This window comes from Mastigoproctus giganteus, chromosome 8, assembly GCF_048544385.1.
Source record: "Mastigoproctus giganteus isolate SK-2022 chromosome 8, ASM4854438v1, whole genome shotgun sequence".
In the NCBI taxonomy this organism is placed as follows: Eukaryota; Metazoa; Arthropoda; class Arachnida; order Uropygi; family Thelyphonidae; genus Mastigoproctus; species Mastigoproctus giganteus.
Genome location: NC_143582.1, coordinates 194,125,519 through 194,145,499, shown reverse-complemented (window position 1 = coordinate 194,145,499; position 19,981 = coordinate 194,125,519). Strand labels below are relative to the sequence as shown.

Here is a 19,981-nt window from a genome sequence, read left to right as displayed (position 1 = left end):
TGAATAAGTTCAAGATCTTTAAAAAATATATTTTTTCTTAGCCTTTCTCACAAAACCTTCGTACATACCATAAACGTTTGGATAACTTTCTATCTTTTTTTCAATTTTACTTTGGACACGCTAGGTTCTTCAGTTCTAGTCGAAAACACTGCTAATACTCCTTTACCAAATTCTTAAAATGAGCAAAACATCAACAAGAGAGCGTACCTGAATACATTGGCAGCGGCGAAAAGTCCTTCAGCAATCAGAATAGGGTCCCAGGCATCCCACCTCTCACGTGGGAGATGTGCTGTACCCGTGTTCAAGGCTATCTCTTTCTGAACCTATTTAGATAATAAAGAACGAAGAATTAAGGAAATTCAGGGTATTTTTCCATTGAAAAGTATGTTAACTTATTTTTTTATAAGCTGATCAGAGGCCTCATGCTATTACAGCTATAAAACAATTTTACAGTGTGCTACTAAGAGCACAGATCCCATATTAGAGCCACTTCATCACGAGTTGTCCCAGTACTGCATTACGCACTTTATATATATTTTTTTAAATATTTATTTTGTGTAAGACAAATATGGAAAATGTTTTTTAAAATCGGATTTCCACACTTGCTTTCAAATGTTGTTAAAACTTTACATATTAGAAAATTATAAAGATTTAAAGTAAATGGATGTTTAATCATTTGTTTTGACATATCATTATTTAATCCCTCACCCATTTTTTTTTTTGTTTCGAAACAGATCTTTTCTAATCTAAATTTTCATACGCCTTTCTTCTGATAGATAGAGAATACACATAACGGATGCTTTACTAAGCTCTCAAGGATTATTCCATCTAAATGGATAACAAATATTTAATCCGAAATCAAAACTACATTAATGCTCACCTAACTGGAATCATGAACTTGCTTTACCACGCAGCAAATCAGCATTTGGTGAAAGGACAGTCAAGTTTCTGAGCTTTTAAAATTAAGAGAATTAACAAAGATGTTCATTCAGTGTGAAATTTTAATCCTAACACATTAATGAGATAAAATGCAAGCAGATCTCTCTCTCGTATAATGAATTTTTTCTTTTGAAGCTAGATGTCTCTGAAAATAGACATTTCGATGATTTCTGGTTGCCATGGTAACAATCAGATATTTTTTAAATATTAAATTACGCGATAAATTATTAATTTGCATGATTTGTTCAGTTCCCGCTGGATGGCGCTACAGTGGTTAATGTTAATGGCGTCCAAATTTACAGAAAATATATAATTACTGTATTTGAAAACCTTTCCAATAAAATATTTGTTCATTATCCATGAAATTAAAAATAAATAAATAAATAACAACTGCAGGAAATTTCTGAATAAGAGAAAATAAAGATCAAAATGTTTTCTTAACGAATATTTTTATAATATCGACTGCAAAAAAAAAAAAAAAAAACACATACTGATAAAACATCTGAAGGGTATTGGAAATCGAAGAACCAAAAAAGAGATTTGTACGAATCCGATAAATATCATCTCATAAGTCAATAGAACAATAAGAAACAAAAGAAAATCGTAGCCTAACAACTCTCGCTAACACTAAGGTTCGTTGCTATAAGGTCAAAGTTCATCTTCAGGGAACTGCATATAATGCTCGTCACAAGCGAGAGACAAAATAATGACCTTCCAACAGAAAGCAAACAGCTGTTCTGATAGTGAGGTAGTTCAGAAGCAGAAAAGTAATCCGTAAAAGAGAAAAAAAAAAAGAGGTATTTATCCGACCACATTATATATCAATTATTTCTTGTCTATAATACTCGAATTGCTTTTTGTTTACCTTTAATGAAGAAATGGAATGAACGTTGACTGTTTTTGATAATCTCTTTAACCGAACTATGGTAATTTCTTTCCTACTTTTTATTCCTGTTCTGAATTCCTAGGCCCAAATGTGGGTTATCGAAATGCTTCTGGATAGAATCAACGAGAGAAAGACTACACTTTTACTTTAACAAGAAGTTATGACTTCATTCTTTTTGACAACCTAATATCTTTAATCTTTTCGAGAGTTTGCATTTATGGGAAATTTCTCTGGAAGCTTTTATTTAATACTATAAGATCTTGATCGATTTGTAAATTATCGTCATTATATTTAATGGCGTTTTCTACGTTCTTAAGGTGCTCCTCCAATAGCTTCCTATTGTACTGTACTGTGTTCAGAAATTTTCCAATTTCGGATTATTTTGTAAGAAATTTGATAAGATCAATAAATTGAGTATTGTGACTCAATCAATAAACTGGTCGGTCATTACAAACAATGCAATACCGTTTCTATAATGAGTTACTGCTATTATTATTTCTTAAACTTTCTAAAGCAACTATGTATTGTATGGTACATGTACAAAATATTGGACACCCCGCAAGTTTCCAATAAGTTGCATTATTATTGGTTAGTGCTTGAGAGCAAGACTGTTCTACTCATTAATAAGATTGCAAAAGTAAAACTTTCTAATAATATCTTCGGGAATCAGTGATTAGTTTAACTGTTTGGAGGCGTGGGTAAAATTTTAGCTAATTTTCACAACTGTTGTTCTCTCTCCAAAGATACTGAGCATACATTACAAAATACTGAAAAGTCATATAAAATCTGATTTACATAATTTGCAATAGGCATGCAGTAGTTTTCCGTTACCAACCTGGAAATAAGCCACCATCCTCAGTGCAACTGTTGCTACGTACAGGGAGTTAGTAATGAAGTCTATGATGTTCCACATATCATTAATGTATTCCATAAGGCCGCTTTCCCACAATTGCTTGATCTCGCTCCATATTAACCCTGTAATTGATAATACCAAACATTTTAGCAGATTTTAGTGCATTATATAATCAATCAGGATAACTTCCAAGCGCTTATCGAAGCAAATCAGAGTAGAGATAATCAAACACACATACAACACACAAATTATGCAAATTCTCAAAACAAAATAAGCAGCATTATCATTTTGACCAAACAAATATACAATAATTTTTTAAAAAATTGCCATTTTAACTGAATTTGATCCATGAATATCTAATAATCAATACTTCATCATCATCATCAAGAGAATTTGATGTAAAAAATGGCAAGCGCGAAATATTATTTTATATATCTCAGGGAAATTTCTTTCATTGCATTATAGTATACGCCAGAGAAAGATCTATAACATACCCATTACCCATGCTAGAATCATCCATTCGACGACACTGGGTGGTGCTCCGCGCTTCGTTGTAATGTCGGTTCTCATTTTTTCTTTCATTTCTTCGGTTCCGAATATTTCTACAAGTACGGTTTCTATCCTCTGGGACGCCAATATTAGAAGTACTGTAATAAGAACACGAGAATTTTCAATAGAATTTGCATATTATATTAGTTATATTTTCATATCGAGATTAATAACAGACAAACTTTAAATCTGATTTATTTATCATCTGCAGTGTTAAAAAAAATTAAACTTAAAGAAATATTTATTTTGAATCTTTTCAACCAAAAAACAATTGACTATTTTAAGTTCATTTATTCCTCTTAGAGTTGTCTCCAATAGACACTCCATGATAACCCCTCTCGTCTTTTTCCATTTCCTCTTTCATATTCAACAGCGTGACAAAAGCCGTAGCTGAAGCTTAAGAAAATGCAAACTTTTGCAGTTAAAGATTCAAAACTCCTTTTGCTGTGAAACGCATTTAGGGGAGCAATTAAGAATGGCGCGTGCTCTTGGTTGCTATCTCCTTTTTACCGCCAAGAGCATATTTCTCCCAGTTTCTTTTTGGCTTCTTTGCAAACTCGATGCTGAGTTCGAACGTCCTACCGCTTTTATTTTCTATTGTGTTCGTTCTATAGAAAATCATTACCGATACTGCGCTCTGTGTTAACTGCGAGACCCAAGTCGAAGCAATTCAACTGTCTTATTGAATAGGTATTCAGTGGAACAACTGAGAATCAAGGAGTCTGGGTCGCGATAAAACCTTTCTAGAGCGAGTATAGTTCCATCAGATCAGAAAAAATAATAATAAAAATCACGCCCAAGGACTTTATTTTCAAACTGAAATGCTAATTGATCCGAAAATATCAATAAGGAGAATTTTGATATACGAAATCTATAAAAGGACTATAATCAGCGTTATTTTTATGTAGTATCAAAAGAATAATCTTAAAATTTTATTTAATAATATGCAGAATTAACATAAATTTCCTATACAACGTTATTAAAAAGTTAAAAAAATATCATACGAATTTTATTTCCTGAAGAATTTTCTGTTAGAAAAGAAAACACGAAAGAGAATAATAAATAAAGTATAAATTTGAAATGAAATACTATAATTTAAGCTTTAAAATTCATTTTAATCTCACAATCTAATTGAAACAAGTTATACTAAATAATTAAATTATTTTCCTAATCTCGAATCTCTAATATTATTGGAATATGAAACCATAACAGAAAAACTTAAGCGGACTTGTAAATTTGCAAAATAAAGCACAAAAGATTTAAATATACTATTGTTTTTTATGCATTTTGTAAGGTGAATTGAATATGGTTGCTTTAAAACTAAGATAAAAAGCTTTGCATATACTTACACAAGAACGTGACGTACGAAGCCGAATGACAAATAAATTTAATAAAAGGCTTCCTGAGTGTCTTTCCTAGAGGCGAATGAGGTGCTAGAACGTAGGCAACGGAATATGCTGGAAAAAGGACTCCAATTTTAAAGATTTGCATCGTTTGAAATATAATGTTCTTTCTTCGGAACCCTGGCAGGCCTTCGTACCAAATAGAGGCTAAAAGTTGCTGGACGTTAGGATGGGCACAAAACTAGAGAAAGAATTAAAAAAATAAATTAAAAATTTGTGATATTTGATACGCTTTTTACTTCTCTGCCATTGATTTCATTTGCTTTGCAATTAGCGAAAATAAATTTAACTATTTATATGTTCAGTTAATTAATAATAAAAGTAAATATGTATTTTCAAGAGGAGGTATTGTAAATTAACGTATTCAACAGAAGTATTTACACAAGGAAATCAAATCTATAGGTCATGTATCCTTTCATTTTGGAATAGGACAAACTCTTTATGGGAGAGGTACCAATCAGTTTCCGATATAAGAACAGCTGTCTGTACTAAACATCTGCCCTCGTGGGTAGCACAGTTGGTAGAACCGCCGTCCTTCCCCCATAATGGGTGAAAAAGACATGAGTTCGAGTCCCATCGATGACGTGATGAATTTCATGGGCTTTTTAGCAACGTGGCCGAGTTAGTCGGTCTCAGACGACAGTAGCGTGGTTTTTCCTCCCTTAAACTTGAGTTTTTCATCCAGTAAACAGAAAATCTACCACAGAACACACAATTTAGAGAAGTATATACGGAGTAACATGGCCTCAGTTGCTGATATACTCCTAAAACCCTAATACAACAACCACAACTAAAGCTTTTCTGTGTTTTCAAGTGAGCCATTAAACTGAAAACAAAACCATCTTGAGGTGCCAAATTACTATTTTAAGTAGGCTTTTTTGTCGATCTACTGAAGACTGGAATTATTTAACTCAGATAAATGCATGCATTGAAGAAAAATTGCATTTTATTTATTTTTTATAATTAATTTTTATTTTTTAAACTATTTTTACTAATATACAATTACAATTAATTAGACACGTATATTGGTTTTTTAAAAGTACATGCCACTTTAAATAAACGAAATATACACCTAAAAAGAAATACAATTTAATTAAAATAATTTTAAATAAATGAATTATTTATTTATTTAATTAAAAAATTAATATTTTAAATAAATAATTTTAAATAAAAAAACAATCCATAGCAGCAATGCTTTCTATTCAGAGTAGTGCAATATAAGGCAACTCGTGCTGAAGTGCCCACGCAATTATATATTAATAAAAAATCTTAAAAATAAATGTTAGAAAATCATACACTTTATATTACGAAGTTATTAAATCAACACGCTATAACTAATTACCTTTTTTTGTTTATATTTAATAGCTAACTTCAGCCTACTTAGATGCATTCGGTCTCCATGTTCAAAGGCAGGCCCGGTGGGATCGTAGTTCAACAGCACCTCCAGCTCATAGGAACTCCGAGTATGATCTAGAAGTGCTGTGGCAAAATTTTGACACTGTCTACGCAGTTCCTGAAATAAAAGAGAATTTTTTTATCTTCATTTTAACACGCTGTAATAATTTTGAGAGAGTAAAAAAAAATAATACTGGATTAAAAAGAATGCTAAGTTTCTTTAATGTGTTGCTCTAGATTAGCCTCTTATTTTTTTATTTTTTTTTTGCGGTACTAAATTAAATGGGATTAAATTTTTTTTGTAGACAATTCAGAAACTTAATCCACTAGAATTCTTTTTTAGAACCTCATCAACAAAGGTTTATTTAGAAACCGTAAGTAAGGAAGGAAATCGATACAACTTTTTATTACTTTTCTTCAGTGGACTTCGTTAAAAATACATTATATCGTGTTTTGGGAACATCAGATCTTAATGAATTGGTCCTTGGAGAAAAGGATAAAATTCTAAAGTTTAGTCTTTTTATTTTCTACGATGTCTACAATATTTCAGAAATACCTTTTAATCTGAAAAAGGACATTCTATTCATGTTTCGAGAAAGTGGAATTTTAATTATTGAAAATTACGTCACTACGACGTCACTATGACGTTACAAAACCAAAGTGCGCAGAATCAAACTGATGAGAGCCATTTTTTGATGATTTATGCTCATGTTTGGTTTAAATCTTCCCAGAATTAATCTCATTTTTACAAAACAGAATGAACTGTAGTTTCAAATAAACGAATATTTATATTATAATTTATTTGAATATTAATATTCAAATTAAAGAATATTTAAACTTCGAAACTACAAAATAACTAATACTATTTTGGCCTTTTCAAAATTATAAAAAATATTATAGTTTCCTCTTCTCTTTTAGAAAAAATTATAATTATTCAGATAATTTCCAGTATCTGTTTAGATAAGGTTTTAAGACGTTTACTATGCGGCAAAGCATACTATACGATATGATATACAGTATGAAACATTTGCATTAGCAGTTCATTGTGTGCAAAGAGATCACGTGTATTTATTTTATAAAAATGGCGGATACAGAGGAGGAGGAGGAAGAGATGAGAGGAAGGGACGCAGGATAAAGTAAAAGACCGACAAGGGGTGACTCTCTGCAGGACTAGGGATTCATCTAAAACATTGCTACTTGGATTATTGCCAAAAATATGAATAAAAGAACAGCACCCAACGCGTGAAAATATCCAGGAACTATTTCATCAAGTTCAGTGCAATGTAGCATGCTTTTTTTTGCTCCATTGTCCTCTTCTTATTACTAAGCAAACAATCCCCAATTCCAGCAACTTTATATTGTCTTTTTCTAACATACACAACTTATACAGAGCATCCAGCATATGTGTAAATTGCGTACATCACTGTAGACACATTCCAGACCCGAGAAAACTGCAGATTTATGTAGAGAGCAATGCATATATACATTATTCCCGCTATGCCTGCCCACAGAGTGTTCTTGATGAAGATCTCGTAGGTGGAAACGAGGCAGACAACCGACTGGTGACCGGGTTTATTAATGTTTGAAAAGCACAGACGTGTACAACCCAATTTACTTTGCAATAACAGTAGAAACATAAAAGATGCTGCTGCCATTGCTAGGATATTGAAAATCGATTCAGTCGGTCAAAGAAACGAAAGCCAGTTAGATGAATGGACGACCGAAATTTAATAGAGAAGTTTATTTTCTGTCGAATGTATGAGGGGAAAAAACCAGAATCATGTTAGGAGTTAATCATAATCCACTAGGTAATAGATAAGGTAATTCATAGACAAAGTGGATGGACACCTGTATTTATGCGGACAGCAACGATTTAAATTAAATAGATAATGCAGTGGTCTCAGTTCTCATAACAGAACAAGTTTACCTTTAATGAGTTGTCCTGGTTTTGCACTAGTTTAAAAAGAATGGTTTCGCCAAAAGGTTACGCGATCAATTGTTTAAAAGATGAAACTGTTATACAGCCTATTTCAGGACTAATTCTCCACCAGATAGCAGGTGGTTTCTAGTGGCACCACTCAGACAAAACAGTTGTAAAGAACTCGTTAAGTAAGCACCCACGCGATATACGAAATCAAATTTTCGAAGTTGTAGTGTCTGAGTTGTTGCTATAGACCACCTGCTATCTGATGAAGGATCAATTAGTATGAAACAGTCGTATCTTTTAAAGAAATGGTCGATTAACATTTTGGGAAGTCCATCTGTTTGAAATTAGCGCAATACCATGGAAACTCATCACAAAGGCAGGTTAATTCTGTGAGAACTAAGAACATTGCATTATCTATAGACTTTAAATCCTGTTGACTGCAAAAACAAATCAAAGGAGTAGTCCTGCAAATATATTATAATTTCTTTAAAAACCAGAATTATGCAGTACGTATTTTTGTTAATATGTCATTTAATGATTGTAACTTAACTTTTATACACCAGTTTAGTTAAACGAGAAGATAATACAAATAGTGAGACTGAAGTCTTCATTTGCACATTACAGGAATAAAAATCTGAGTAAAATTTACGAGTCTAAAGTTGTTACTTGAATGTAAACCGATCCACTGTTTATGGTATTCCTTCCAAACATAAAATCTTGGTTTTATTCAAACCTCGTCTTTGGCATATGTTGTGTGTTGTTCTGTTACTATGGTAACACAATGTACGAAGAAAAGAAAAGAAATGATTTACGCTTTGTAGTTTTTTTTCCCTCAGAAAGCGAGTTCGTGATGTGGATAACATCTCTACAATCAAAAGAATTGGGAGAATCACAGGCATTTATTTCTTTTAGTACAAATAAGATAAATCCAGTTCTGACACTTTTGATTTGTTATTTATTGCAAACCACGTCGTGTAAAATTCTTTCCATCTCATTGAAAATTATTTTCTTTGTATATACGTTTACTAAACATTTATTGCACAACAAACAGTTAATGGGAAAAATTTTAACGAGTTATTTGCATAGTAGAAGAAGATACTAATACAGAAAACTCCATAAGTTTATTCACGAGACCAGGACTGGAAGATGGCGTAGCTTTTAGTACTTTAGAATGTCATCTGTGAAGTAAAAATATTCTTCACATTTTCAATTAGAAGTTGTATGTCCATATATTTTGGTTATCTTCTTGGTTTGGTAGATTACTTCATCATGTGGGTCCTCATATAAAGAATTAAGGCTTTCGAATGCCTGTATTGGAAATATCCATTTAATTTGTCAATCGAAATTTGTAAAAAGATATTTTAATAAATGTTAAGAAACACGTAGAAGCGAAGCAGCTGCCACGACATTATCGTGTTTGATAACCTACACTACTCAACAAAATTAACAGAACAAATATTTGATATAATAGGCATCCTGACATGCAAATTCCGAGTATCCAATAGAAATCAATCAACCACCCTTGCAGAGCCGCACATTATATCAATTATTCGTGCCTATAAAAACACGGGTTGCAACCACATTACTTCATTCCCTTTTTTTGGCTTGCACAGTGGGTTAGACACATCTCCAGCACTCAGGATGGCAAGTCGTCATCGTTTAGATGATTTTTTGAGATGGTGGGACTTGAAGCCGAGCAGTCGCAGACGGAGATGGCGCGTTGGCTTAATTATTATTATTATTATCCGTTTATTAACCACAAGAAACTGTAGGTCACCCTGGGACGGCAGTGTGCCAGGAGGGTGTGAGATTTACATATTGAGGTGCGAGGAACCACATGTACAATGTACAAGAGTACATACGTTCTCGACCCGAGATATTTACATAATTGAACTTACATACGCTTGAAATAAAAACAAAGTTTATAGCAATAAACATCAGAAGGAGAAAAAAAATGCAGCAGGCAAAAACACCAGGTGTCGGTGATCGTCAGAGATTCAAGAGTTGGTAGCAGTTCTTGAGGCATTCCTTTCTGTAGAGCTTGTCCTCACAGAACTTATTAGGGTTAATGCCCAGTTTATTGTAGATTTGGAGGCAGCTGGCCTGAAACATGTCCCCAAGGGAATCAATATTTGTAAGCGTAAACCGCAGAGGGTAGCAGGAGTCGCGGCGTTCACCTCTTGTCTTCTTTGGGCCAGAGATTAACGGGGATACAGATGGAGCATCAGTTCGGCCCGTGATAAGCCGTGCTAGGGTGAGTGCATTTCTTGTCGTGATGAGAAGTCTCCAGGGAGTGGTCCCTAGATTAGCTTGGAGGATGGATCTGGAGATAGTAAAAGGGTGACCCACCATCCTGTCCATCCATCTGAGCAACCAGCATTCCAGACTGAGGTAATTTTTTAGGTGAGAGGCAGGAGCAGATGACCACAATTTTAGATGCACCTCAGGATGTACCGACAAAGCAGCGCTGGCTGATGCACACCAACGAGTTCCTGAAGCACTGCCCAAAGTACCGCATGTCTTCTGTCTCATTCTGACAAAGTGAGGCTGGAAGGTGAGGCCTAGGTCTGTGTGGGAAGTTACCCTTTGTACCCTTTCCCCGCCACGCAGTGTCGTCTCGGCACTACGGAAGCAATTTACGGAGATAGAACCATTACAAGAAGAGCTAGCCAAGGTCGCCGTAGGGTTACGTCAACTAGAACAAACTGCTATCTGGCTCTAACAACAAGCCTACAATATCCTGTCCTGTCATAAATTGTCTCTTGAGGTTGCTGCGGGAACAGTTTGAAAACATTTCCAACTGAACTGTGTCATGAAGGCTCAATTCAAGTGGACTGTATGCAAGGAAGTCAGTGATCCCATGAACCCAAAACCACCGCAGAGCTCGTCGAAACTGGTGCCATGAACATGTAAATTGGAGCCCCAACAAATGGGGTACAGTTCTGTTCTGGTCCGTTTTAGCCTACAAACAGATTTTACACGTTATGTGATCTGGAGACAATGAAGATTGAGATACCATCCCTCCAACGTCAGAGAAAGGGACACTTACGATAGAGGCGACATTCTCGTGTGGGGCGGAATATAGATAAACAGTTGCACCCCTCTTCATGTTTTTGATAGAGGTACTGTAACTGAGTAGAGTTACAGAGAACAGGTTGTCGAACCCTATGTGAGACTTTTTAGGGGTGCAGTTGGCCAGATTTTCTTTTCATGCATTATAATACAATTGAAGATAGAGCTCAAGTGGTGGAGGAATCTCTTGAAATGAAGGTATCCAACGACTACCGTGGCCAGCACGATCACTAGACTCGAATCCGATCGAACACGTGTGAGACGCCATTGGGAGTCGCATTGCACGCCGACAGCCAACTCCTTGGTCACTTGGTAAGCTAAGGTCTGCGTTGGTGGAAGAATGGGATTTGTTGCCACCGAATCTTATAGATACCCTTATATTGAGCATGGTTCATCGCTGTCAGGCTTGTTTAGCCGTTGGAGGTGATCATACGCAGTATTAATGTCATATGATTATATTTTCGAGCATCTTTTATCGGCTTCTGTAACTTTTTTGATAATTCTTATACAAACCCAGAAATGTCTTTATACCTGTCCGAAGTTTCTCGCCGTCTCCTCATTTCATCGTTATTCTATGGTACACCACCATACCACCAAATTTTGTCCCGCTTCATTGCAAGGTGCACAAGTTACACCACATTTTCTACGTGTTCTGTTAATTTTGTCGAGCAGTAGTTTATTCAACTTCGTGTTTGAAAGGGAAGTACTAAGTTTTGTTGCTCAGAGCACTGCAGTAAAGTTTTTGCCCAACGAAAATATGATTAACGAAAATTTTATAAAAACTACAAGAGTTTTATAAAAAGTTCTCATCCATATTTGACCCGTCCTCAAATTACAAAGAGTAACCTTATAAGCAAATGCAATATAAAATTAAGATTTAAGCGTAATAAGATATTCCTTCCGTTTTGATGCTTTAAGATCATTGTGCTTTAGAAAGCATATAAAGCATACGTCACGTGATACTACAGACCTATAAATTCATTAAAATCTTTCCACAAACAGAGGAAGCCAGCCGGACAATGCAGTTGCATGGCAATCCGTGAACCACTCATGGGTCAGTACAGGATTATGTGTTGTTCAGCACAATCTCCGATATTTTAGTAGGACAGTGTATATTACATTAATTTTTTTAATTATCTTTTTACATTAATGAATCATTTTGAGAAAATATTTGTCGCATTTTATTTGCTTTGCATTTCGTTGGCAAATAATACAAAAAAAAAAAAAGGTAGATTTGAGATCGAACAACATGCTGATGTCTGTTAGGAAAAATTCTGATGGATTTCTTTTGTTTCTAATTGGGCTTATTAAGGAAGACATTGAATTATCTCTGTATAAACCAATTTCTGAGATGGTAACCATTTTAGGTTGATGTAATCTAATTTTGTGTTACTGTAAGAAACACAACAATCTAATAGAATACAAAGAAATTTGATTTATACGATGTGCTAAAGTAAACAGTGCGGAAAGAAGGAAAGAATTGGCCTTTGATTGAATTACGTCAACTCTTAACAGTTCTTCGGTTGCCAAACCATCAGCTACTGGTAAAAGAAAAACCCCTTCTGATATCTTATGTTTATAGAAGAATTATTAGCAGATACATGAAAATTGGAATGCACAAGGCGATAACAAAAAGTACTTCTTCATTTTTGTGTACGAAGACAGCAATTTGTGTCCAAGGTGGATTTTGAACAGGCTAGAAATCAAGTTTATGTTGCAGTTATTGATTTTAATAAACACACTCCCCAAAATATGTAAGCGAATATGTTAAATTATTCTAAAACAAAAATCGAAATATGATTTAATACAGTATGTATTGTCCAACAAATAATTTCAAGAATATTTCTGTTTAAAATTTTTTTAAAATTTAAATAGAAATTAAAACGTCTTAGGAAATTGAGTTTATGTAGCAGTTATTGATTTTAATCAACACACTCCCCAAAATATTTATGCGAATATGTCTTTTTTTTTTTTTTAATAGAAATAAAATCATGGTTTAATATAGTATATACTATCCAACAAATAATTTCCAGCGTATTTCTGTTTAAATTTTTATTTAAACAGAAATACGCTTTCTTTTAACGAAATAAAATTAATATTTGATTTATGATTCAAATGAAAGTAAACTGGAGGCTTAATATTTGAAACTTCTTTTAATGCAAATAAATTAAAAATGCACAAAGTAATAAACATGAATTTATTAAACTTTCATATTAAACTGTATAAAAATTAATTTAGATAATAAATTATTTTTTTTAATTTATTGTATAAAAGTTGAATTCTAATTAATTAATCGGAGTAATTAATTAATTAGAATATCTTTTAATTCATTTACAGCAAATTGAAACAGAAATGAAACTTTTAAGATTCATAAAAAAGTTAATTTTTAAGAGGAATTCAGAATTTTTTCTTACTTGGTATTCGTTCTTGAACTCATTTTCCATGAAGCTTAATCTTCGAAGCTCCCAACTCAATTCGAAGGCAGAAAGAATGGGGTCTTTACTGGACAGCGCCATCAAGGATGGTGATGCCAAGGCTCGGTAAGAATTAATACGCGACCTCGAATGTCGAAGACTATCCTCGGAACTGTTTTTCGCACATTCCTTGCATCCGCAATGACCATAATGAGGACAGGGAATGACAGCTCCGCGGTCTAACAAAATTTTAATGATTTCGTAATTATCTCGGTGGGCTGCTAAAATAAGGGGAGTAATATCAGGGGTAAAAGTTGCCGTGTCTCTGTCAATTGCTTCCCAGCTCTGAAAGAAATCAATATTTAAAAAATTATAAAAAAAGGATTTCTTTTTACAAATACTGTAACAAATATCAAAATTTTGATATCTCGCTTTTTTTTTTAATGTTACAAATTTTTAATTAAAATTGGTTGCCACTGGAAACTTCAAATAATTCTGTTATTAACTTTGGTATATTCGCAGTTAAATATGAATCTTAAATATTACACTACAATTTCAATGCTTATAATCAAGGCTGGCTATCACGATAACAACACAAATTTAGTACTTCTCAATCTCCTAGAGGTGCTGGATTTCGAATGGTACACGTAGTGGTTGAGCAGTTTTCAATGCATAAACAACAGAACTTATTTACATCTGTAAGCGTTTATAATGACTATCTTGTTCTTTCATTTGTTTTTGTAAGCAATAAGATTTAATCTGCATTGATAAATGCATTTTCTTCGGCAAGAATAAATGTGCCTTTAGCATTCGAAAATTGTTAATACTTGACAGATCGCTTGGTATAACCAGCGAATTTTTAAATGTGCCACTAGCTTATTGTACATCTTATTAAGAACAAGATTCTCAGAATTACAAAATTCGACATAATTAATATTGAAAATAACATTGCATCCTTGAGCAAGATCAATGAAGATGCAAGGCAAGTTGTTCCATCACACAATGCAGATTATCTATCCATTGTCTACGTGAAATTCCACCTTTTAACCCATAGGAGAATGTTCTGCAGGATGGCACAACTAGTGCATTCAAAACCTGCACCAATAAGACTTTTTATAGATAGAAGAGAAGGATAATATATGCCCAGCTTCCATCCTTATTTCCTTTGAATGAGCTCTTGAAGAACGGACAAGCATAAGTGGAGTTTACAGCACTATAAATATGAATGCCTTTTATAGAAGTAGTAAAAATCGTTTAAAACGTTTAAATCGTTTAAAATAAAGATAATAAAGGCCGTTGACTGAACCATTATGTCTAAAATTTCGCAAAACAGGAAATTAATGACTGCAGAAAAGGAACACCGGGACAAATCCGAAAACCTGGGACGTCTGGTCATTCTACACTCAAGAGAAAGCAGTTGTTTGTGGGGATTCATTTATATAAATGATAAGATTTAATTCTAACATATTATTTCTGCAAAACAATTATCGCATTTGTTTTCTTGAATGAAAGAATGAAACAGTTGCAGTGGCATGATAATTCCAGATCACTGTATAATATAAGTTAGAAATAGAAGTCATATACTACTGAGACAGTTTCAACCTCAGGCAATGTCTGTATTAATTTTTATAGTGATACTAAAGCTATTAGTTGTCCCTATATAATAGTGCATCTGTAGTAAACAACATGTCTTGATTTATTGTAAAATTATCTATAATCTACATTACAGACATTCCTCCCACTGCATATTCATTTTTACATGTACTTAACGTTGTAGTGCTTTGTACCTCATTGCAACGACTGCATCTTTCTGACTTTCTTAATCCGAAAGAACCAGAACAGTTACTTAATCTTAGCATCTTTGGCTATTCTTAAAATATTTTCAGAAATCAATGCTGCCATTCATTACTAGTCAAATTCTTCCTGACCTCTTGTTTCTTATTCTAGATGCTTTCCTAAAGCAATGTGATAAAGATAAGAACTCCAGTTTGGTGTTAATGTCTAGTGTTTCATTGTCATAAATGCAAAGAAGAGAATTTTAATATCCACCTTAATATACTTAAGACAGGGAGAATGATGTGCATCAGATGAGAAATCGGCCACATGTAAATGAAACAGCAAAAATATATTTGAAAGAAATTAATGGAATCTGGGGAAATGAACAATGATACCACTGAGACGGAGAAATTAAGATAAGACAAAGAGCTTTGTCAGATAAGAGAACAAATACTGAAAGTTTAATAAAAAAAAACATAAAAGAACCACAAGTCTAGAAGTGCATACTTGTAGTAGTGATAAAATTTGGCACAGCCCCAGTGGATATTAAAGAAAGATTTATTGCAAAGATGACCGCGTATACTTTTTGCCTCTGAGGATTGTAATTTACAGATTTCATAAAACAAACAAATGTTTATATCTCTATTCTAACCTCATTTTTAAAGTCAGATTTTTTTTAATCTTACAAGAGATTAATTTATTACTGGATACGCACTACACAGCGGAAGTTAAGGCGCAAAAGAGGCACGCAGAATATTTTAATTTGGGTCTGGGACTATTGAACAGAAAATGTACAATAGTCATTTGCTTAATGAGATAGATTAGTTCTTGATTTTGTGTTGCGCAAAAGAAAAACGCGTTAAACAAATATACATTAGAAATAATGTAAAATATGAGAGTAGCGTCCTAGACTTGAATTTCATAATGGAATTTTTTAAAATGCACCATTGTAAAATCCTGTAACTAATTGTATTCGAACCAATCTAGGAATTTCTTAAAGGTGTTTCCACTCATAGCCAGTAGTTAGCATGTCCCAGCTTGAGCTAGATAATTTTACTTTCCTATTAAACATGAAAAGCGGCTTGAGAACACATTCTTCTGGCTTTCTGGTTCATTAACCTGTACGCATTATTACTCTTATTGATGTATAACCTGTCAAAAGTGACGGGAAAATAATATAAATAAAAAGGAGTTAGAGAAAAAAAAGACTGCAACTGAAATCATCTTAAATTGCGAAGAGAGCACCAAATTTAATTTTGAAAATAAGCCGAAGTAAATCGAACCATTACAGAAACTCCAGGTTTACATAATAGTTTATACAAGAAAGCAATGACTCAGAGTCAGTTGCAGTCTTTTTTTTCTCTAACTCCTTTTTATTTGCATTATTTTCCCGTCACTTTTGACAGGTTATACATCAATAAGAGTAATAATGCGTACAGGTTAATGGACCAGAAAGAACAAGAAATAAATTATTAAATAAATAATTAAAAATTATATGTTTAATGAAATAAATATAATCGTTGCTTCCCTACACTTCACAAAGAACTGAAACACCATGTATTTATAAAACACAATTACTATATGACTTAAATTTCTCGTTAAACAAATTGTTTTGCTTTTCAATTGATGTGTTTAAAAACGCCGTTCTAACGAATCATATTATATTTACGACTTTGTGGATTATTTTTTATGCAAAAAGAAAATATCCTTATATCTGAAATATTTGACAGCCTTGTGTATATGATGGACTATTTCTTCCGGCTATGTGATACGAATTTTTTTTATGTTAAAATGGTTTATTGGTGGCATTATCGGTGACAATTGGTAAAGGTATACTGGAATTTCCTAACTTCCCAGATGGATAATTTAAATAACAACCGGAACTTACAATTGTTTTCTTGGGTCAATTTTTGTACTTTAGAATGAACGAATAAAATTATGACATATTCGCAGCATTGCTAACGTGATGTAGAATCTATTTTATTACGAAAAGGCAGATGCATTTGGCAAAATGTATTCCATAAAAATACTCTGGGGCCATCACCATTTGTTATGTGAGACTAGGGTAATTTAGTAGTAATTCAAAAGCAGAAAAGGAAAAATAACTGCTAAAAGAAAGAGTTAACAGCTAGGAATTGATTTTAAACGACTGAAACATATTTTTGCAACTTTTTACAAAAGAAATATTACTATAAAATTGTTTATCAAATGAATATGTTCATTTTTTGGTTTATTATTGTTGCTTGACTGAAGTTTAATATCAAAATATATGCGGCCTCTAGTGGAGAGATTAGAAAACATTCTCGATAGAGGAATATATTATAGGAAAAAATGTTAGAGTGAAAAATGGATGGTAATATATTCCTTGTAAAGGGCACTATTATAAAGTAATGTTCAGATGAATTTTAAAATAAATCTAACAATTTTACAAAGAAATATTAATATTAAATTGTTTATCGAATAAATATGTTAATTTTTTTTGTTTATTATTGTTGCTTGACTGAAGTTTAATATTAGAATACATGCGGCCTCTAGCGGAGAGATTAGAAAACATTCTCGATAGAGCATAGGGGAATACTGTATATTAGAGTGAAAAATGGATGGTAATATATTCCTTGCAAAGGGCACTATTATAAAGTAATGTTCAGATGAATTTTAAAATAAATCTAACAATTTTACAAAAGAAATATTACTATTAAATTGTTTATCAAATAAATATGTTAATATTTTTGTTTATTATTGTTGCTTGACTGAAGTTTAATATTAGAACAAATGCGGCCTCTAGTGGAAAGATTAGAAAACATTCTCGATAGAGGAATATATTATAGGAAAAAATGTTAGAGTGAAAAATGGATGGTAATATATTCCTTGTAAAGGGCATTATTATAAAGTAATGTTCCGATGAATATTAAAATAAATCTAACAATTTTACAAAAGAAATATTACTATTAAACTGTTTATCAAATAAATATGTTAATTTTGTTTGTTTATTATTGTTGCTTGACTGAAGTTTACTATTGGAACATATGCGGCCTCTAGCGGAGAGATTATAAAACATTCTCGATAGAGCACAGAGGAATATATTAGAGGAAAAAACAGTGTAAAAATGAATTGTAATATATTCCTTGTAAAGGGCACTATTATAAGGTAATGTTGAGATAAATTTTTAAATAAATCTAACGATTCAAGGCGATACCATTATTGCTGAATAAAATGTTCGAAGTATTGATTAAACATAATTAATTAAATATTAAATCTTTGTGACAAATTCCATTGCGAGAAAAATGTTCTCCAAGCAGAATATTTTTACTGAATTACAAAAATGTTTTATTGACCAGTCGCTAACAGTAATTTTTCACGAAACTGAAAAATAGAGTGCAGTTTATTGTAATAAATTTTTATTCCAGCCAGTATCTACAAACTCTTCCCGATGGTCTTTCAACAAGGATGAACATGATTGGAACATGTCGGCGCAGCACTTGGAGAATGTGAGTTCCTTTGTTATATACAGACAGCGATACAAGTTTATCTGAGCAACGCTCGGCATTTCAGTATATAAGTTTAGCTATGTAATCAACTTTGCTAGAATCCTGACACACCTAATCGGTATTCTCTCGTTATTATCGCCTTCTGAGGACAGATACGGGCGCATTAGTGGAGCCCCGGCTTGTTTGAAAGGAGAACAGCTAAGTAGCAGACAGAGTAAAAGCTCTTGTAGGGAAGGTATCGACCTAGGTTGTAACACAGTGCTATTTCATGCTGGCATACATACTGAAAGAGAAGATTCATTGATCGCTCTTTGACATTTTGGGTTTACTAACCAATGCATGACAAAGAAAGGAGGGGCACTGTGTAGCCAAAGGCACTAAATTAGTAGAGGACAAAATTAGAACACTTTTTTATAAACGAGAAAGTTTTTAAAAATAAGTAATGGATAAATTGCTACGCTTACTAGCTTTAATTTAATAAATCTACCATTTATATTTTTATATATTAAAATTAATATAAAATTATTTTAATAAATCCAATAATCCAGAATGGTTGCATAAAGAAGCACTGCGTTATTTATATATGGTGTTATTTATACACAAAGATTAGGTTTCAACGTGTATTAATTGAACAATCTTGGCAAAATAAAAGTTAAATGGTTGCTTACATGAGGTTCCCCTAGTTTGTGATGAGCTGCTTCGTGCTCGAGAAGTAGTTCTACAGCTTCCACATACTCTTCGCTGATAGCGTGTAGCAATGCATCTTTGGTCTCCACTTTGTTGTTGATGAGGAACTCAACCATTTCCAAATTCTCATTGTCTATTGCCATCAGAAGGGCCGATCTACCCAGAGGATCCACACAGTTGATGTTAAGGTTGCCCGTCTCCTGAGCGCTCTCCAAGTGTCTGTACACGTAAAAGATAAAAAAAGCGTCACCTTATTGTATAAAGTTTACAGTATAATTCTCATACATCTACAGGTACAGAGAACTGCCTAATATGGAGAGGGATTGTTAAACTAGCGATGAAATTAGAATTATACTTTTAGTAATGACCACTCTTATACCACGTGAATATTAAGATAGTTTAGGTTCCGGTAAGATTCCCGAATCTTCACCGTAATGTATAGGAATTTAGTTATTAACTGAAGTGCTATTTCATGCTGTTTTATCTTAATATTCACGTAGTATAAAAGTAGTCATTATTAAAAGTATAATTCTATGGAAAATCACCACGTAACGTACTTCCCCAGCTATATTAGCAATGAAATGTTACTTAC

The 19,981-nt window shown here is 33.1% G+C and overlaps 1 protein-coding gene across 1 annotated transcript in view; it reads right to left on the bottom strand.

The window, feature by feature from the left end:
* Positions 1 to 19,981, bottom strand: part of Trpgamma (Transient receptor potential cation channel gamma) — a 173,561-nt gene that overhangs the window by 35,263 nt on the left and 118,317 nt on the right. The window contains exons 3-9 of the mRNA XM_090380001.1: positions 19,371 to 19,608; positions 13,439 to 13,783; positions 5,973 to 6,143; positions 4,577 to 4,811; positions 3,173 to 3,325; positions 2,661 to 2,800; positions 208 to 323 (exon numbers count right to left, since the gene is read on the bottom strand). Coding sequence (XP_090236127.1) covers positions 208 to 323; positions 2,661 to 2,800; positions 3,173 to 3,325; positions 4,577 to 4,811; positions 5,973 to 6,143; positions 13,439 to 13,783; positions 19,371 to 19,608 — 1,398 coding nt within the window. The remainder of the gene's footprint in view (positions 1 to 207; positions 324 to 2,660; positions 2,801 to 3,172; positions 3,326 to 4,576; positions 4,812 to 5,972; positions 6,144 to 13,438; positions 13,784 to 19,370; positions 19,609 to 19,981) is intronic.